General features: G+C 39.1%; 1 protein-coding gene across 8 annotated transcripts; it reads left to right on the top strand.

The window, feature by feature from the left end:
- Window positions 1–366: 366 nt before the first annotated feature.
- Window positions 367–18,757, top strand: LOC146324625 (PHD finger protein 20-like). 8 transcript variants are annotated; one of them, XM_084720213.1, is made up of 19 exons: window positions 367–406; window positions 1,926–2,074; window positions 4,354–4,433; window positions 4,608–4,779; window positions 4,901–4,985; window positions 5,531–5,604; window positions 6,792–7,017; window positions 7,170–7,253; window positions 7,636–7,695; window positions 8,540–8,726; window positions 8,802–8,911; window positions 9,080–9,211; window positions 9,759–9,845; window positions 10,002–10,144; window positions 10,380–10,479; window positions 11,535–11,730; window positions 11,818–12,034; window positions 13,741–13,999; window positions 16,400–18,757. In XM_084720213.1, exons 3-19 carry the CDS (start codon window positions 4,354–4,356, stop codon window positions 16,534–16,536), a joined length of 2,349 nt encoding a protein of 782 aa, XP_084576339.1. In that variant the 5' UTR covers window positions 367–406; window positions 1,926–2,074; the 3' UTR covers window positions 16,537–18,757. The 8 variants fall into 8 exon arrangements, with proteins under 8 accessions (XP_084576339.1, XP_084576338.1, XP_084576341.1 ...); XM_084720212.1 differs by lacking the exon at window positions 1,926–2,074; XM_084720215.1 differs by lacking the exon at window positions 1,926–2,074 and having other exon boundaries at window positions 9,080–9,205.
- The last annotated feature ends 2,654 nt before the right edge of the window (window positions 18,758–21,411 follow it).

The raw sequence follows: 21,411 nt of genomic DNA on the forward strand, positions 1-21,411 counted from the left end.
TGAAAACTTTTCATCAGCTGCCTGCAAGAGTGACATGGACCCTTAAAACAACTGATCTATAAAGCATTTGTAAATGTTGTAGTAAACATGAATAAATCCTTGAGAACACATAAACACCTTCTTAGAAAGCAGTGTCCATAAAAGCCCAATATCAGTAATGCATATGTATTGAGGTGCAGTGACATATAGTATAAATCATAAACGCTGTTGACAGTTTCCTCTAGATAATTTAGACTTCTTTTGATATTTCTGCTCGTTAAAAAACGAGATGGAGGCGTGCATGGTGACCCAACACACAATCCTCCAAGTTAGACAGATAAACATAAACCAGCTGAATGACTTCGCTCGCGCATGCGCTCTGCGATCATCACAGTATGAAGAGTGCAGTGCACAAGTAACGCGAGAGGTAAACAAGCTTTTGTGATACTCATTTACACATTTAACGCTCAGAATTCGGTTTAAACAGCGGAGACAGTTTTATAATGGCTTCCGCTTCCATGACAGATAGTTTGCTGACACAAAAGTTCGATCGGCTTGCAGCTGTCACTGTGACTTTTCGGACTGAGCTAGATCACCTCGGCAGTTAGCTGTTAGCTCATCTATTCTCAGTCAATGGAGAGAACTAACAACTCTCTTTAACTGGACGAGCTCAATGAACAACTTCAAATATTTGGCTGTCCCGTTTCCACTGCAGGTGCTGTTTAGGAACGTGTCGTTTCGAAGTATTTTGCGTTTCGTCCTAAGTTATTGTTTGGTGCTCTTTGTAGCTAGCTCTATTACAGATAGCATTAGCATTTTAGCCACTGTCAAATACCTCAGTGGTTGCCGAGGGGCGGGTCTTCTATGCCGATTGATAGCAGAGACGGCCAATGAAAATTTAGAATAGGTGTCTTCAGCGGCTTTTCGGCCAATCAGCTTCATTGACACAAGAAGGTAACGGATCAGACGCAGAAATGGGTCGTGGGTAGAAGGGAACCCCCGACTTGCGAAGATCTCGTGAGAGTTATCATTTTAATCCAAGTTATGATCTTTCTATGACTGTAACCATGTCTTATTTGCGATTAAATGTACCCAGATTTAAACTACAGTTTTGTCAAAGTTAGGAAGTTTGTATAATGGCACAATTAAGAAAAATACATTTAGATCTCGCGAGAGCTTAGCAAAGCAAGGATTCCCTTCGAAACACGACTACAGAAATGTCTAAAAAGAGTTTCTTTCATTCATTAAACACTGTTGGATTTTAATTCGCACGTCTACTCTCTCGCAATTCCGACTACATTTGAAAGTATTCATGAAAAACTGAGCTAAAAACTTTGACTACAGCCGTTAGACATTAGCGACGTCCTGTATGTATGCTGTCATCACGTAACGTACAGTAAACGTAACCTCTGAACTTACTGAAACAACTCTTTATCGTTTTAATGAGTTAAAACATCTCTACCTTGACACACAGCAATGTTTTCTATATTTATCTACATTATGTTTGGAAATTTTACCAGCAGGATGAACAAGTAAAACTATGCGCGTGTTCGCTACGTCATGTAACAGCTGTCACAAGTCGCGCGCGTTGGAGGGGGTCATTAATATGGATCTGTGACAGCGACAACGATTGCGGTAATGATAATCATAAAAGTGTCATGTTTGAAATTGACAGCCTATGAAAGTCTGTGACTGCCAATAAATAAATCATTAGAAACTAAATTAAATTTTCCATTTGCGTGCACAGCAAGTTTAAAATGTATAATTCTTGCTAAAGTGGAAGCTTTGATTAAAAAATCCAGTGTATTTCTAAGCATACGAATGCCATAATTATAATGAAACTGAATGAATTTTAATCTTCAAATTAGCAGACAATGTGCAACCTGAATTTTAAAATTAGATGCCAAAACTTGAATTATGTCCAAATTTTCGTCTGACACTTGCAGACTTAACGTTCCTGGAAATGTGTGGAATTCAGCAGGATGATGGGTCTGCAAGCCTGAGGAAGTTCAGACACTTGTAGGCGTGTTTATACCTGTTTTTAATATGCATCTTGGGTGATCCAGTCAAAGTGGAAAACTTGGACAGCTCTAAGGTACAAGGTACATTTATTTATGCTCACATACAGGGTTGTATAAACATGTCAGTTCACACCTGGCATTACAGTGTGACCACTTGTGATTAGATCTCACTTCCTCACTTTAGATGCAAATAAGTACTAGGGATAATTTGTTGGTTGACTGTTCATTACTGCCCACAAAGATTTGAATTTTTTTTTTTTTTAATTTACTTAATGGAACACCAGATGAAAAATGTTATACATTAATTTGTAAATTTTGGATAATAATTTTAAATGTTTTCACTTAAAGATGATTAGGTTACTGAGCCAGATTCTTCCAAACCTGTGTGCCGTTCTGGAGCCTGAACGTAGACCAGAGACAGAATGATCTAATCCTCTTCATCTACAGATACTCATCGCTGTCATCTTTCTTGCTACTGGGACCTTTTGGCTAATATTCTTATGTGGCATTTCCTTTTCTTTTCTTTTCTTTTCTTTTCTTTTCTTTTCTTTTCTTTTCTTATTATATCTGAGTTTAACAGTACCAGTCAAATCTCAGTGGCTTGCTGGTTTGTGGTTTGCAAATGGCACCTCAGTCTGCTGCCCTTATATGGATTCACCGGGGCATTTCTTTGAGTTCAATGCAAATTTCCTGGCACACGCATCTAGTGTAAGATCAAACACGACTCATCAACATACTCAGGTGGCTGCAGTGCACGTTTCATGAATCCCATGTAGGATTTTCACATTTTCATCATATTGTTTTGTGCAAGAACAAATTTAAGAGAAAAATAAGAAAACATTCATCCATGAGGCCCAATATTTCTTTAACAAGGAAAGAAAACAGCTTAATATATTCATTCAATAACAAAGTTACAAGAAAGCACAAATGATAAATCTGCTGGAGCTGTTTTGCAAAGTTTATTTAGTTTCTCCTCACCAAACAACTCAAAATTGTGAATTTTTTAAGGGAGGTTGGGGATGTTGTGGTTAAAATGAGTTGAAACAGACAGTGTGTTCACAAACAGCTCAGAGGGCTCAAACATGTCATTTGCATTCCAGTGAACCAAATGGAATCAGGCAGCTGTTTTGTGTGGACTTGTGGGACGTCAGTTGAGCAGGCGGTCCTTCAGTGTGGCCCAACACGCTGTTAAAAAAAATGTGGTCATATGGGGCCCAGACCATCTCTGAATGTGCGTCTTGGATGCATTCACACTAGGGGTAACATGAATCTCAAATCCACGATCCGATTTGACGTTCAGTTTTAAGGTCGCTATTTGATTTAATTGGATTTCTGATTTAAACATATCTTTTTGTAGCACTCATAGCTGTGCCGTTGTTAGACTGTCTTGATTTGTAAAGATCAACAGATCATTGGTTTTGCATGTTAATCCTTATGCATGTTAATACCAGGTGTAAACATTTTTCTGTCCATAGTCATTAGAGGAATACAACAGTGAGGTGATACATTGTCAGAGGCTCTGATTACGGCTGTACAGGACTGATTTGGATAAATGAAGATGTGAAATGCCTCGTAGATACTATACATATATGGACAGCGTGGCAGCAAATGCATCACTCAGTCTTTAAAATCAGGCACAGCGTGTAATGGTCTATTCTGCACATCAAACTAAAAAAAACAAAGAATTCAAAGTTGTTCTGTATTTTGCTGACATAGCCACAGTGTTGATGACAAAGGTCTTACATGCACAAGCATTTAAGTGCATGGCTGCTCGTGCTCACTTGTAAGGGGAGTGAATTCAGGAGCTGCAGCTATTAGATTCTCAGGGACCTTTCTGTTTTTTTGGACTTGACATCCATATCTAGCCAAGGGACACTCAAGACTACCCACTGTCAACATTTATAGGATTTTAGTTGACTAAATTGTAGGCTAAACATATTTTTTTAAATTGGAGAATCTAAGAATCATTTTAGGTCTACTATGGAAACAAACATGTTAAAAAGTAATATAATTTATATAGAATTTTGTTTTATCAAAGTCACAGGGAGCCACTGGAGAGGGGCAAAAGAGCCACATGTGCCTCAGGAGCCGCAGGTTGCAGAACCTTGATTTAACAGATTCAAGAGGTATTAATCAATAATTAATCAATAGTCTAGAAATGGTAGTAACTGTGCCTCATTTGACATTATTTTGTCTGGTGTAGCTATTTGTCGATTAAGGAAACTTGCACTTAGTGAAAAAAATTAAATTAGAAAAAAAATTGCTTTTTGATTAACCGTTTAAAGTTTGAAAAATCTACAATCCTAATCGACAGTCACTTTACTGAAGTAAATTTTTGTTCTGTTTCTACCAGATGAAGACTCCTCCGGACAGGTCAGGAATCATCTTTGAGGTCGGAGCTCAGCTAGAAGCCCGAGACCGCCACAAGAACTGGTCTGGACCAGCCACACACTTGCAAAATATCAAAAATAATCTTATCAGACATATGTTTCGTAGCATAAACACCTCCAGAAATATGTTGCTATTTCAGAATCGGTTCAGGCTTAAGTTGTTTTTTCAATTTACTTTAAACTTGAATTTCTTTGTTTTAATCCAACTCCCCGTCAGGTACGCAGCCACGATCGAGAAGATCGACTACGACAAAGAGCGAGTCCTGATCCACTACCGCCAGTGGAGCCGTCGGCATGATGAGTGGTTTCAGTGGAGCTCGCCGTACCTGCGGCCGCTGGAGCGAGTCAGTCTGAGGAGGCAGGGCCTGAATCCACCGTCTTCACAACCGGTACAACACACAGACTGTCTGCGTGTGTGTGTGTGTGTTGCAGTGTCAGTCTTCTTTTCTGTTCATTTTGCTGGACTTAATTTTCTTTCCTTCTTTCTCTCTCTCTCTCTTTCTGTCTCAGGGGTTTGTATCGGGTGCGAAGGTTCTGGCCTGTTGGACAGACTGTCGTTTCTACCCGGCCAAAATCCTCAGGGTCAACAAGGACGGTGAGGCTCAGTTTCAACTTTTACACCTGATGTTATGTTTTTGTAAATGGTTGAGATACAGTGATTGGTTAATAATCAATTAGTCACAGAAAATTTATCAATAACTGGATCATTATTTTATCTTAAATGTCTTAAAACATGGGTGTCAAACTCAAATTTCATCACGGGCCAAATCAGCATTTATGTTGTCCTCAAAAACAAACAGGTGTACAATTTTTATACAAGCAGCAGAGGATGCAGCTGTAATCATGTTGTTTCTCCACTGGAGCAAATGTTTAAAAAGCTGTAAGCTAAATTATATTATTGCATTGTGATGAACCATATCAATGTTGGTGTTAATATTGACATTTCTTATTGAATATATGAAAATCTGGATTTCATATGTTGAAAATGGCCCCATCTCTTATCCCCTTGCCCTTTTTAAAAACATTTTTCTTCACTGTGCAGTGGTTGGAGTTACACTCAGTTACACTTAAAGAAACTTCATGAAATGATACCAACTGCTAGAACTGGTTTGTGTGCGTGCGTGTGTGTTTGTGTGTCAGACTCCTACACAGTGCGGTTCTATGACGGCGTGGTTCGGACTGTGAAGCCCACCAAGGTCAAACCTTTCCAGGAGGTAAGAAATACTGCACTCTTATTGGTCGTCTAATTGGGTTCACCAATCACAACTCGTTTGATCTGTGACATGTTGCTACGAAGCCAGTTCAACATACCAAGAGTGTCTTTTAGTTAATCTGGCTTCACTGAACCTGAGAAAAGCAGTCACACAACGGTGGTTATCAACACGATAAGTCAACCCATGTTTTCCTAATTTAGACATGAGCGCCTTCAGATAAACAGGATGTTGTTAAGAGCATTTGACCAATTGCAGCAGGGACAAGTTCAGAGCAGCAGAGCAGCGCATTTTAGAAACAAAGAGAAACTATAATATTAGACAAATATGAAGAAGAAGAAGTAGGCTATCATAACCATCATAATTCAGACTGAAAGCAACTCAGTTGCAGCTGACAGATGCAGGAAAGACAGCTGGCACAAAAATAATAATGCATTAATTCTGAAGGGCACTTCTCAGGAAACTCAGAGACACTTAGCTTAAGTTAAAATGATCATAGTCAACAACACATTAAAAATATACAACACACAACATTAACCACACATTAAAAGCAGATCCAAAACGTTCTCACACACTCCCGGCTGGGTGTTTCCAGAAGGATGAAAAGGGAAACAATGCTTTGGTGGACAGAGGACTTTTTTCACTGCATCATCATTTGAGCAGATCTGACTGTAATATTCCAGGGTCATTAACCAGCAGCTCGGGAGCCACATGCAGCTCTTTAGTCCGTCTCCAGTGGCTCCCTGTGGCTTTGGCAAAAAAAAATATATGGAAGTGAATTTTGTACATTTTAATTTTCATTTATCAAAAGAATTCAAGGCAGTGTACTGCAATAGATTTTTGAGCTTTGAGCCCAACTCAAACTCTTAAGTTTTGAAAAAGTTTGACCAACTGCTGATCTTTTACTGAGATAAATTTTCTTTTCTTATTTAAATAAACTTAAATCTTTGTGTTTTAGACTCGGTTCTTTTTCCTCTGGCTTGACTTCTTGGGTCTCCATAAGCTGCCATGGATGCCAAATAAAAATAAATAGATAAATAAATAAATAAATATATATATTCAGGGAAAAGAGAGAATTTAATTCTCAGCTTCAGACATAGACTGTGTGTGTGTGTGTGTGTGTGTGTGTGTGTGTGTGTGTGTGTGTGTGTGTGTGTGTGTGTGTGTGTGTGTGTGTGTGTGTGACACAGAAGTCCAGACCTGAGAAGAGTGCTGTGGGAAGCGAGGGATGGGAGGAAGGGGAGAGCGAAGATGAGGAGGATGGTGGAGCAAGAGAGAAAGGGAAGGAGGAGGAGGAGGGAGAACAAAAGGAGAGGGTGACATCAGAGGAGAAGGAAGGAGCTGAGGAAGAGGAGAGGAAGAGGAAGGCAGAACCATCATCCTCCCATCCACCAGTAAAGAAGAAAACAGATGACAGTAAGTTACATGCACTCCCATCATCCACCTCTGTAATCGATCCTTCAGTCGTGCTGAAATACATTGTGGGTAAATGCCCTTACAACTGATTGGTCAGTTATGGAGCTTTATAAAGTCATGTTGCTGATCCTAATGAATGGCTCCTCTCCCAGGCAGAAGCAGTGGAGCTCAGCATGAGCCAATCACAGCTGACTCCACCCAGCCAGCTCATCTTAACCCCGCCCACATCGACAGAGGTAAACATCTGAGAATTTCAGATGCTGCAGCCTGAATATAAGATGACTGATCATGAAGTTGTCATTATCCCTCGTCAACCTTCTACATTAGAATGTCTTTATTCGGTCATCATGGGTTCGCCGCAGTCAGCGAGACGTCACCGCAGCCCGCTTGGAGGCAAGTCGGGCCGGTTTTGGCCTCGCTCTAGAGTAGGTCGATCCTGGGCGTGGCTTGGCGCAGCTCAGCATAATAGAAGTGGTAGTAGAAATGCAAATCAGTGCAGCACAGTTTGAGTTGACGCGTCCAAAAGCGCCAGTTGAAAAGCCCCAGAATAGTGCTCCTATACCAACATGCTCTGTCTGTTGTTTAATCTCAATCCTTATGCTTCTTTCTCTCTCTCAGACGTCCTGCTGGAGCGTCAGGCCCACCTGCCCACCACACACAAATTCAGCAGAGAACCACGTAAGAACACTCACACACCACGTCTAAACTGAGTGCTTTAGAGCTGTAAGTCACGTGCTTCTGTCCCCTAACCCCGAAGTCCAAGAGACGAAAGTGTTTAGCCTTTCAAAGCTGTTCGAGATGCACAAACCTGTATTAACAGGGCAGTCTAGCATCAGTGTAACAGCACCAGCATAAATTACATCTGTGTTGACAAAACTGGCCAGTTAAGATCATTAAAGATGATGGGGGGCAGACATTTAAAGATTTATTTAAAGACCTCAATAGAAGCTTCAAGTGTAATAAAAAAATGACACTGGATATAGCCCTACCTTGCTAAATATGATGTGCTGTTTAAAGGGTAGGTGTTATAAGCTGTAGCTTCAGCCTGCACCTTTTTCTGACTGCAGAAGTATCTAAGTTATGTTAAATTACTTTATTGTCATGTTTATCACTGCGTTATTTAAATATCTGCCATTTTTCTGTAAGAGGCTATGCCTTTATTTACATGAATTTGTAGATTTCTAATTCCAGACTAGTATACCGTACCTGAGTTTTAGTGGGATGAAAGTAAGTTGTATAGATTTCCCCTTTCCCCTTTTTTATTTGATAAAATTGCTATCATAAAAAAAACAAAACAAGTTCCCAAACATTAAATGTAATTTGCAGCTGTCTAAAATTGGCAAAATGTTGATTTAAACCATCTGATCAAATCAACGCCAGCTTTTGGTTTTTGACAGTTTTCAGTACACCCCTCTACTGAAGGGACACATAAGGCTTGATATTCAGTTCTACTGTCTACACTTAGAAACAGACTTCGTCACTTTCCTCTGACTGTTCCTGCCTCCACTCGTCCCTCTCTCAGTGTACCGGGTGATAAAGAACCAGCCTCCTCCCATTCTCTCCATCGAGCTGGACCACAACCCCTTCAAGTGTCCCGCAGCCGGCTGCACCAAGTCGTTCAGGAAGGCGAGTCTACTGCACTACCACATCAAGTACTACCACTCCGACCAGCAGCTGGAGGAGCAGGGCGGCGAGCAGGAGGCGCCGAGGTGGGTTGACGGTTCAAATCCCAGAACAAGAGCCTTACAGGAAGTGGATTTTAATTCTGATGGTCATTTTTGCAGGAGGCGGCGGTCGTCTTCCAAGGGGAGCGACTTCACTTTGGACATGAAGAATGAGGACCAGAACAATACCTGTCACCGTGACGACAGAGAGCACAGCGCCATGGGAACAGGTAGGACAGCTACACACACACACACACACACACACAATAATACCAGATGTTGCAAATGATCTCTGTTTTAAATTTAAGGTTTGAACTTCAGATATCTTTTAAAAGTGTAACATAATAACCAACCATGTTACTGTGTTTCTTTACCCATCTGACCTGCCTGTCTGTCAGCAGATGTGAAGAAGGACGGAGGAGGGGAGAAAACAGGAGGACAGGACAGAAAGGAGAGGAAGAACTTCCTGAGAGTCAAACTAAAGAAAAAGAAAAAGAAGAAGAAGAAGAAGAAAAGTCAGTCAGGTGAAAGTCAGTGTTCACATGCAGTGGCCGCATCATTTTAGATCTTAGTCTTTTAGACAGTTATTAGAGGTATAAATGATTACTACCAGGTATAAACATGTTAGTACCAGGTCTAAATATGTTAATACTCAGTGTAAACATGCTGATTCCAGTAATAAACATGTTAATACCAGTCATAAACATACTAATACAGTTATAAACACATTATTATCAGGTATAAATATATCACTACCATGTGTAAACATTAGTAGCAGGTGTAAACTGGGCCTAAATAAAACAAATTAAAGACTTCACACAGATCTGACTGAGTTTCAACTCCATAAAGACGGATTATAAGTTTTGATGTAAATTGCTGCTCCTGAGCAGCCAAACTACGACATTTAACTTCCTGTTGTTTTTAGAACACCTACATGCACCTGTCATTTTCACCAAACTCACAGTTTGAAAATCTGCTGTAGCTGTTTTATCTGTGAATTATTAGTAGTATTAAGAGTGTCAGAATGATGATGTGCTGTTGTGAGTAGTTATCGTCCCGTTTGTTTCCTCTGGTCAGGACTCGGCAGCAGCGATGACGAGATCTCAGACAGACCTCCGATCACTCTGAAGCTGTCCACTGAACTTCAGAACACACTCACACACGGTGGGAACTCTCACACACGATCATGTACACATCGCAAAATCTGTGCAGAGTCACTCTGACTTATGTGAAAATGGAGAAGTTTGGATTCTAAATCTTGAACGCAAAGAAATCAGCCGTCTGTGGCTCATCTGTAACCTCGACACTTCTCCCTCCCAGTGGACGACGGCAGCGACTGGTCGACTCTGACGGCAGAGAGTGGAGAGGACACGCCTTCTTGGCCTGTTGCTATGGAGACAGAGGAATGTGAGGTGGTGAGGTGTGTGTGCGAGGTGGATGAGGAGAATGACTTCATGATCCAGGTAAGACACACACACACACACACACACACACACACACACACACACACACACACACACACACACACACAGGATCAGGCTCGTACATTCACTTAAAGGAAAGACTCACATTTTTTCAAGTCTGACCTAAAACAATAGTCACAGTCCCAAATACACATTGAATTATTATCGGTCACTATAATCTTTCCCGACACAGACTTGTGATAGTTTTGTTCTGTCTGTCTGTGTTTGTCTGTAGTGTGAGTCATGTCTGTGTTGGCAGCACGGCACGTGCATGGGTCTGTATGAAGACAACGTCCCACACAACTATATCTGCTACTACTGCAGACACACTGCAGGTACGATCTCTTACTGTGTGTTAGGTGTGAGGACACTTACAGTTTTGATAATTGTGTTTCACACAACTGCACTCAGTTCATCATGTGATAATCATGATCAGGTCTGAATGATTTGAGTGGTTTCTTCTGAACAATTGTCATTTGCATTGTTTTCTATAGATTTTATTTGTGGTCCATACTGTAGTTTAAAATAGTGATGGCTTAATACTAGGGTTTCAAATTTTTTGCATTTTTCTTAACTGATAATTGAGGTTGTTAACAAACTGTAATCAATGAATCATGAATAATTATCAAGATACTAAACATATGTTTTATTCTCAGTTTAAGTTTTATTTACACTGTTCTAGCTGCACGTTGTTCTCGCTCTAGACAGCTGCTGTAGTCCTTATTCGACAGACGGTGCTGCCAGATAAAACAATGCAGAATGGAGCGCAGTTTCTGTCATTTCTAGATTAACAAGACAGACCCAACTCAACCGTGAGAAAACCTGTGAGCTCCAGAGCAATGATGGTTAATTAATATTTAATGACGAATCATTACCATTCCCACTTGATACCACTTTTTTGTTTCCAAAACTTCTTGGTCTTGAAAGTTCTTGAAAAGTTCTTGAAAATAGGATTTTGATAAATCGAGAAAGATTCAGATGAATTGAACAATTAAATTTTGTGAAAGAAGTTTTTAGTTTTCACCAAGCCATTTTCAGGATAATTGTAAAAACGTATACTTTATCGTTACAGCCCCCCCTGAGGTCACTGAGTGTCATTTTTGTTGTCTGTTTAGTTGGTGGAATTTGCAACCCACCTGCCAATTTTGGTAGGTTTTCATTTTACAGTTTTTGCACAAATGCTTTTAGTGGAGAGAAATAAGAGGAAAAAAGAAAGAAAATGAGAATAATCAGAACAAAAACAATAGGTTTCTGCTTTGTTCTTAATTTCCAATTTCACTGTTTTAACCTTTTACATTTTGTCTTGATGCCCTTTTGATGTTTTATGTAAAGCACCTTGAATTGCACTGAATTGAATTCTCCTGTTTTCATTTGTAACTCTGGTGTTCAGGTTGGAGGCGGGCTCAGCGTTTCCTGTCAGAACCTGATTTGCTGATATCCGGTCACATGTTTGGCCTTTCGTGCGTGAAGGAGAACTACTCGGAGATCAACGCCTCCAAGATCTCACACACCAGCCATCTGTTGGCGCACACGCATGGCCTCAATCAGGTCCTCAGTGGGCTACAGCTCAAAATCAGCCTGTTACAGTGAGTCCAGTTAGACCAGTTACCCCAGTTTCTCCTGTTCCAGTCCACAGAGACATACATTCACCGCGTGTGTCCGTCTGTCTGCAGCTCTCCATCCCACCCCGATCTGCAGCTGTGGAGGTTGCCATGGAGACGAGAGGAAGGGCCGAGATTGGCATCCAGCCCGAGAGGAGAGACGCCCCTGTGTTACGTCAGCAGCGAGCACTGCTACCAGAAGCCCGGAGCATCATGGGAAAAATCTGAGGAGAGAGAAAAGGAAAGGGAGACAGCTGCAGTGAAGGAGGAGCAGAACACAGAGCAGAAGGTAAAAACAGATCAGCTCAGATCAGTCTGAGTTCAAGAAAGTTAAAGTCTTCACGTTCCCATCTGTCATCATCAGCCATCTTTTCAGTCTTAAAATGTGTGGGAGTGAAATGTTGATGCCAGTATTCATGAATTATAGTTCAACAGACAGATGTCAGTACTAACACAGACAGGGTTCAGTATCAAGAGTTCATCATGAATAAATAAAACAGTTAAGATTAACTTTATTGATCTCACACCAGGGACTTTCACTTCTTACATAGAAATACAAATAAATTACTGAAGGATGGTGAGCATGGTAAGTATTATATCTGCTGTTATAGGTCCACCAATAGTGGATTTTTAAAGGCCAATTTAATAATGCAGGAGCAGGAAAAAGCCAATAGCCAATTAATTGACTGATAAACTGGATAACTGTTGAGCTGAACATCTAAATCCAATTACTAATGACCGCGCTCGCTAACAAAACAGAGACAACATGCTCTCAGCAGAGCAACAGTTACCTTGAGTCTAATACATTAATAATGCCACAGAGACTCCCAAAGATTCCTAGATGATTAGTTTTTTTGGTTTTGTTTTGTTTTTTAAAAGGCAATTGGAACTAATAAAACAAAGTCATGGGATTGTAATTGTGTCATTTATCTGACCCATTTTATCAGGTTACCAAATTTAATGAATACCTCATCATTGGTAGGTCGAGATTGAAAACGTAAATGGATATGGAAATTAACAAATTATGTGTTTTCTGGATAAAGTTGATTATAAAGGTTCGGGTGGGCACCAGAAGATTTTCAGATAATTAAAAACCATATCATGCTCATAATTTACAAATAAAGTTATCTAATATAAACTTTAATAACTATAATTTAAATGTAATTTTTCACTGTTTTTTTTAAACTTCCTATATGGCCCGGTTAATAACTGCTGGACATCATCATGTAGATGTTAGCGTTTAGCTCAAAACACTACTGTGTCTAAGTACAGCCTCTCAGAGCTGCTACCATGGCTGTAGAGTAAACTCTGTCTAGTTTCTGCAAATGTCAAAGCTTATGATACATTATGTATATATATATATAATCTATATATAAAGGTAGGCTCTTAATTTCTGCTTCTTGAGGGTATTTGTTTTTTGAGTTATCATCCGCATCAACCATAGTGGTGTTCTTCACTTCACTTCGTCTTCACTAAATATTTGTGCATTAATCATCTCCTCTGAATGAGGAGATTGTGGCTCAGTAGTTGTTGCCAACCAGAGGTCACGTAAGGGATGTAAGGGACGTGTGAAGTCAGTAGGTGTGGTGTTTAAAACAAAACAAGACAAAGCTTGGCTCAGAGAAACACAGAGACCTTTAGTAGCATCACAGCACTAAACAGGCTCCTGCTGTTGCTATGAGACCACCCAAAACCAGTTTGAGACGCTGGGCTCATTCTAGTAAATGTGGAACTATTTTTACCTGCTGGTTTTCTGTGAGGGCTGCAGAGAGAGAACGAGTCTCTGTGCTATTATGTAAAAACACAAAACTGTAATTATGCTCACTCTTCTTCTTCTCTCCAAGTCTTCACTTCTTCCTCCAGTTATTTTATTAAACCATCCATCTTTTGCACTCACACATCCCACTGCCACATGTTTAAAGGTACCATTTCCTGATAGATTAATTAAGTTGTTCATTGTTTGATTGTGATCGTTGTTCATCTTTGTGTTTGTAGGAAATAAAATCTGAATATCTCAACAAGAACCCAGCTGAAGCCACTACAGACACACACATCTTGACACACGCAGACACACACAGAGACCCCTGCATCAAAAGAGAGAACCACACACACGCAGATAGCTGCGAACACACACGCGCTGTGACGTACGCACAGGAGCCTGCGGCCCAGTGTCAGCTGAACCTGCTGGAGCACGTCGAGTCACTTCACCACCAGATCAGCGCCAGGATGGACCTGATCGAGCGAGAGCTGGACGGTAACATACACGCACACACACACACACACAGCCATCCCTGTTTATTCATAGCAACAAACAGGGCTTAACAGTTAATTGAAATATTATAAATCCTGACTCATATTGCAGGCAATATCTGTCAAAATAATCACAAAATGATTTTTTTTTTTTTTTTACATATAATTCTGCCCCAATTGAAAACTTTTATAAAAAATACACACTGTGGGGACTTCCAGGCTCTTTGAGGCTGGTATTGATGCTGATACTGACCTGATTAAGTGGGTCAGTCAGACGTATTGAGCTGTGATCACTGTGATTGGACGTCTGGGTAAAAAGTGACTCCATTATTCTGAAACCTGCAGCGTCATCGCAGAGTAGACACTCAGTGCTAAACTTCAATACTTTTATGGTACCAATAGAATTGCTTAAATACTATTGAGTATTGGAATATGCCAAAGGAGTGTTGACAGTCATTTATATTTTTATTGTCCAATACTATACAGATTTTATAAAATTTGTATTAAAAAAAACATTCAGGAAGCCAAGGTATTGGTACCGGTAAACCCAGCCCTGCTCAGTGCCTCATCATGCTGTTTGTGTCTCTAGCAGAGTGTGAACACACATCACTCCAGCCTCATGGAAAACACTTTGATGAAAAGTCTCTTTTTAGCACCGGTTTGGTTTCCAACAACTCCTGAGAAAAACATCTGTCTCTGTAGCTGCTTGATGTTCCACTTGCTTCTTTAGTTAGTGTCTAATTATGTCTGTCAGGAAGTGACCTTTGGGTTGATCAGAGGATCAGAGCTTGTGTGATGAAAACAGCTGCTGGATCGACAGCACAGACTGAAGCCCCCTTTTTATAACATCCAATAACTATAACAAACAGGGGTGTGATAATTCTCCAAATCCATGATTCAATTTGACTTTCAGTTTTAAGGATTTGCACTGATGTCTCTATCATTGTTTAGACTGTCGAGTCTTGATTTGTAAAGATTGACTGGCTTTGTGTCCTGACAGCTGTCACTTACATTTTGAAATTCTTTTTTTTTAAAGGTCTGTATGGTATCAAGTGTGATATTACGGCTGGTAAGCTGCACTGTATCATCATTGAAGGGTTGTTGTTTTTTTCTCTTTGGATGTGCACCAGACAACAAATGGAGGTTGGGATGGTGAGAAAAAAAAAGAACTGAGAGAATCGCAGATTCCGCCTTTGATTTTGATAATTGAAACTGAAAGCTCATTTTGATTGATTTTCAGTTTAATGTTCGAATTGTGACGCCCTTAATAATGAATAATTAAAACCAAACTGATCAGGAAAATGAATGCTTGAACAAACATCTGCATAAGAACGACCTAAGATGGCAGACGCCATGTTAGAGTAGTATATCAGTGTTATAATTTGGCCCATGTTCAATATGCTAACATGGAGTGAGTGGAATTTATGACCTATACTGCAACCAGCCACAAGGGGGTAATCAATATGTTTTTTTTATTTAACATTTATGAGCTGTCATGCCCTCCATCTTTATATACTACCAACACTTATGGTTATATCTTGTTGACACATGTATAGGTTTAGATTAGTTGATGCTCCAGTCGTCCATGATTGAAGGGTTGACCTGCAGCCTTTTGCATGTTTGCTAGCAGTCATGTAAATTATTTAAACTTTTTTTAAAAGATAAATCTTATCTGTACTCTGTATCAGCTAATAATTGTGTTTGGGTATGATATCACAAGCTTAAGTTGAGAAAAGTGGGATTGGTGTGTTCCTGATTTTCTAATTAGGGACGATGCACGATATTATCTACATGTCATCGATAACAGCAGATTAAGGCTTTGAAATTAAATATCAGTATCATCTCGAAAAGCAGATATTTTTGCTGATATGATGACACTTTAATTATGTGAATGTGATGCAAGTATGTCTACAGTGTGGAGGGTTTTTTTAAGTGTCTGAAACAGATATCAGAGTTCTGTTCGTGATGATTGCTCAGCATTGGTCATGCGAGGAGGAGCCAATCACATTCCTTTAACACTACAAATTTATTTATCCATCTGAGAGCTGTCGTCCCGATCATTATAACGAATTACTGAAGGACAAAGAGAACAAAAACCTGTTAGCAGCAGTTTTCTTATCTTGCCAAGTGGATGTGTCAATTTAGAAAAGCATTGTGTTTTATTTTGAAATGCGTTGTATTTTATTTTGAAAAGCATTGTGTTATATGTCTGTATCTGTGAGTGCGCCATCATGATAAGAGTAGGTAGAGTAATATGTTGATTCCATTACAGGAGAGACTATACTGGTATTGGCATTCAGCCACAACATTGTGTATCCGTAGTTCTAATAACAAAACTACAAAATGAGGTCTCTGTTTTCAAAATCACAACTAATCAGAGTTGTCTCTCTGTGTCTCTCTGCAGTATTAGAGTCCTGGTTGGACCACTCGGGCGAGCTCGAGCCTCCCGACCCTTTGTCCCGCCTCCCGCAGCTCAAACAGCGAATCAGGCGGCTGCTGCGCGACCTGTGCACAGTGAGAAGCCTGTCGGTCTTGCGCTGACTCTTTTCACCCCTGAAACTCTGACCTTTGACCCCGCACTGACAGACGGGTTGAGCGCACGAGTAGACAGGTGCGTCCAGAACAAGTCGAGAGTGTGACACTCTGAGTCCTGAGGACAGCAGCGCCCCCTCTGGTGGAGAAAAGTTGCACTGCAACTCCAAGAGGATGACAACATTTGTTTTCTAAACTGATGAAGGAGGTGATTTTCTTAAATTTCACAAAGGTACCAGAACATTTCCCAAACCGCCTCCAGCAGGACTCTATATGGTGTCCATCTGCATGGAGACGACAGGTCTGATTATTGATTGATTGATTGATTGATTGATTGATTGATTGATTTGGTCAGGATGCCTTAAGGTTTGTGTGTTCTGATGGCTTGTTAACATTAGCGACTGAACTGACTTGGAGAATGTGATGTCATTAACATGAGACGAAGCTGAGTTTTCATTTTCTAGCAGCTGTCCGGTCTGACAAACTCTAAATCAAACTGTAACAAACACACGATGATCGGATGTTTGAAGATACGAGGATTTAAATAAAAGATTTCCACAGCGATGCTTTTATAAGTTAGACATTTCTCAAGGTAGAGATTTTCTAATTGTACTATAACTAGTATTTACTGTAATTATCCTCTTTTTAAATCAAATAGAGGAAAAAAATTCACAGAGCGTTTAAAGGGATAGTTCAGATTTTCTAAAGTGTGGTAATATGAGGTACTTCTCCACAGTCAGTGTTTTATTCACAGTAGATGGAGGTCGACGCACCCCTGAGAACTGGTGTACGAACCTAAGCAATGTACTGCTGTGGACACGGTCAGCAACAAAATGTATTTTAGACACTTGAAAAAAATCAGTATCAGTGTAAATGTACGCTGTATTTAGAATATTTTCACCGCTTCAGCTTGCTGTAAGTCTTTTCTGTCGTATAAGTCAAATATCGCTCTCTCCAAAGCAACCAGACCCCTTTTGCAAAAACAGTCATTTTACTTTGCAGAACACAGCAGTTCACAGCTGGTCGACCACTGTTAGTTTGTTGTTTGTGTTATTGTGTGACTGTGGTGAATCTGAACTGCCTCTGCAAGGTGAAATTCCTGCTTTTGTCAAGTGATGCAGGTGGCAGCGAGGGAGCGTTAAAATTTAAGTTTCCAGTCAGAAAAGGTTAAAGCAGTGAAATACCAGTAAATATGACCTACACTTCAGTCTTTCAAACTTCGATACAACACTTACAATTTTTCGTTTCTTTAAAATAAGACATTTCAGGACGTCATTTTAAGCTTTGGGAAACAGTGATTGACATTGTTCACCATTTTCTGACAAAAGAGGCAAATATTAGTCGATCAGTCAAGAAAATTATTAATTAAATAATAATTAATAATTGACTAAAAAAATGATCGTTAGTTGCAGCAGATTCTGCAGACTTCAAAAAACACATCTTCATTTGGTACAGATTCCTGCAAAAAAAAAAAAATCACACACAGTAGTGATTTTAACACGTATTTCAATCAAAATGAGAATAATTAAATTGTTAAGTCAATAATGTTGATGGATGGGTGGATGCTACAGAAAATGAGTCTCAAAACCATTTCATATCTGAATTAATATATCGATAAATCAGTATTTTGACAACACTAGTACACTTAAACTGATACAGATTTTTGTGTCTAAAAGCTTAGCTTCCTACACCGATTCTGCTGCTGGTCCTCCAAACTGGAGGCGAGTCGATCATCATTTACTGCAGGTAAAACACAGACTGTGGAAAAGTATCTTATCCAGTCACACTTAAAAAAAAACAAGCTATCCCTTTAAAGCATAGTGTTGAGAGAGTCTCTCGTCTAGTTAACAGTACAGATGGATTTATAAATGATTTATATTTTTGAAACGAAAAACAGCTTTTAAGCTATTTCCTCAGTTTGACTCTGAGTAGCTCCTGACTTTAACCAGCACACTTCAGCATACTGTTCAGTTTTTTTTTCTTTTTTGATATTTCTTTATCAGACTTTAGATGGATTCTTCTGCTTTTCTAGATTTATATCTGTGCTTTTAATTTCTTTCTGATTTAACAGAGAAAAATGTCAGTGAAGCTTCTTAAATGTAATATTTTACTGAACATGGAGGTTCATTCTTGAGCTTTGGGAGCAGTGTGTAACATGTCAGTGTATGTGACACGTCTGCTGCATCTCACTGGCCTTTTTTTTAGTAAACACAGCTGGATTGTAATAAGCTTTCATGTGAGTTCTGTTTCTTTCAGATTAATTTTAACACACTGAACATATTCACTTCTGTATATAGGAATAATTCATTTTAGATAAAGAGAAGTGCTGGATAGTATAGATAGTATTTCTTTTTTTTGCTAACAATTTAATTAACATCAGAACCAACAACACTTTCTCCTGTTGTGACACAAAAACAGTTTTAAAATGTAAATATATCAAAGTGAATGTTTTATACGCTTGTATAAGAAACTAATTGTACAAAGCTGTAGATTTATTTTGATAGAGAGACTGGCTGTGATTGGTTGGTTGGTGGGTTGTTCAGTAGAAGAACGTAGAGCTTCTGTTGCTTCTCTTCAATTGATGTGAAACTTCATTGTTTCAGTTTTTGATGCTGTTTGATTTTCAGTCCACTTCAAAGCTAATTCAGCTCCAGACGGTGCGTTCAGGCGTTCTTCGACAACTCGGACGCATCAAAGTCTGAGTTCACCCCCAGACTGGCTCACAGTATATGCAGCCTACTAAAGATGACTAAAAAATAATTGTGTAAGTGTAAAAATAATTCTTAAAAGATTTATATAATTGTATAATTTATATTTATATAAAATATATATAATTTATAAAATGTTTTGCCAGAACAGCCTTGCCCCAGACAAGAATTCACAAACAATTCAAACTATTTAAAAAGTTGTTGAAAGCCTAAAAAAAAAAAAAAAAAAAAAAAAACAACTGATAAAATAATAATAATAATAATAATAATAATAATAATAATAATAATAACTTTATTTATATAGCACCTATAAAAACAGAGTTTACAAAGTGCTTTGACAGACAAAGTAAAAGAGCACAAGAGCAGGATACCAAGGAAAAATAACAACAGAGGGCCAAACAGGAGGAAACTAAGACTGAAGTAAAACAAGACACAAGCAAAGACACTAAAACATAGAAAAAACAATAAAACAAAGTAAAAGAAATAAGAACAGTAAAACTAGAAAAACATGACACTAAGAATAAGTTAAAATGAAGAAGGCAGAGATTACAGACATAACATGATGTTGTCAAGTCAATATAAACAATAGAGGAATGGAATAAGACAACATCGACATCACATAAAAGCAAGTCTATAAAAATGGGTTTTAAGAAGTGATTTAAAAGATGTCACTGAAACTGCAAGCCTTATCTCCTCGGGCAGGTCGTTCCAAAGTCGAGGGGGCCGAGGGGCTCCGAGATTTCTGGCAGTGGAAGTGAGATTTGTGGACAGGGGGCCGAGGCTAATTTTAATGGGAATGATGGAATTTGATGGACTGAACAGTATTACTTCTGATTTAGAGTTGTTAGGTTGAAGAAAGTTCTGGGACATCCAACAGTTTATGTCATTGAGTCTATCACAGCAGCTAGGCTTCTTGGGTCATCCGGTCTCAGGGGCAGGTGTGTCTGTGTGTCGTCCGCATAACAATAGAAAGACACATTGTGGCACTGATTAATCTGGCCGAGCGGGAGCATATAAATAGAAAATAAAATCGGACCTAAAACTGAACCTTGCGGTACACCACAGGCAATTTGGGTTTTGGAAGATGTGTAATTGCCTATGGTGACCGCAAAGGTTCTGTCTAAAAGGTAGGAATAAAACCAGCTGAGTGCAGTGTCCCTGATACCAACCCAGGTTCTAAGACGGTCAATTAGAATGGCGTGATCTACAGAGTCAAAAGCTGCACTTAGGTCTAAAAGAATTAAAACTGCGCTCTCTCATAGGTATAAAATCGTGACATTATTATCATCTTTGTTTTAAAATTTAGAATTTTTTCATGACAATGTTGGCCCTTTAAAGTTGTGTCCCAGATTTCCGTTAACTTTTAACGTTGGATTTTTCCAAAAACATGATTTAATCAGGCATTAAATGGGTCAGCTATACCCTAAGGACCCCTGTCTCACTGCCTGGTTGTATAAAAGGTGCGAATTCTACTCAAGGACTGGTAAACTTTCTATTTTTAGACAGATTCGTAAAATAATATTTCTATCAGATGTGTCTCAACCATAACATGTTGACTCTGTAGTCCTTCTAAATCAAAGATAAATAAGAATTATGGTTTAAAAATGTGTATTTTTATCAGCATTAAGAGACTCTGAGACACTTTAAAAAAAATGGCTGCCCACTACGACTCCACTGTGAAATTTATGAATTTTACATTTTGTCAACTCTATAAGATGTCAAGTTACAGGGTTTAATAGCCAAGAGTTGATCTTTTTAAATATATTCTCCAGCAAAATTAAAGAGTAAAAATCAAACCCCTCAAAACACATTGTTGTTCCAGTTCTTAAGAATGAGTGATCAAACGTACAGAAGTTTTTATCATCCTAACTATGATTTGGGTTGCAGCACAACCAGACCACGTTCAGCAGTGTGTAACAAAGTTTTTCTTTTTTGCTGTGGTATTTAAAGAGCCATATAGTGTCATTTTTACAGTAGTATTATATCAGAGTTTAAAATTCTGGTGTTGTGACAGCGTTACAGTCTCCAGAGGCGTCTGGTTCATCAGATCTGTCCACCTGAACATAAACAACCGCTTTGGTCATGTGATAGTTTTACAGTTTTCTGAGTTGACGAGGACTCGCCTGAATGCAGCACACACAGTTCACACACATCAAAGCTTCAAAGTCAAAAGTCA

The sequence above is a fragment of the Lutjanus erythropterus genome, chromosome 6, assembly GCF_056507025.1.
Source record: "Lutjanus erythropterus isolate fLutEry1 chromosome 6, fLutEry1.hap2, whole genome shotgun sequence".
NCBI classification, from domain to species: domain Eukaryota; kingdom Metazoa; phylum Chordata; class Actinopteri; order Lutjaniformes; family Lutjanidae; genus Lutjanus; species Lutjanus erythropterus.

What these genes read in the sequence shown, in the direction of transcription:
- LOC146324625 (XM_084720213.1), top strand. Translation starts at nt 4,354, where the DNA reads ATGAAGACTCCTCCGGACAGGTCAGGAATCATCTTTGAGGTCGGAGCT. An exon ending in ATCCACCGTCTTCACAACCG is followed by an intron (nt 4,780 to 4,900) that starts GTACAACACACA and finishes TTTCTGTCTCAG; the next exon opens with GGGTTTGTATCGGGTGCGAA. An exon ending in TCAGAACACACTCACACACG is followed by an intron (nt 9,846 to 10,001) that starts GTGGGAACTCTC and finishes TCTCCCTCCCAG; the next exon opens with TGGACGACGGCAGCGACTGG.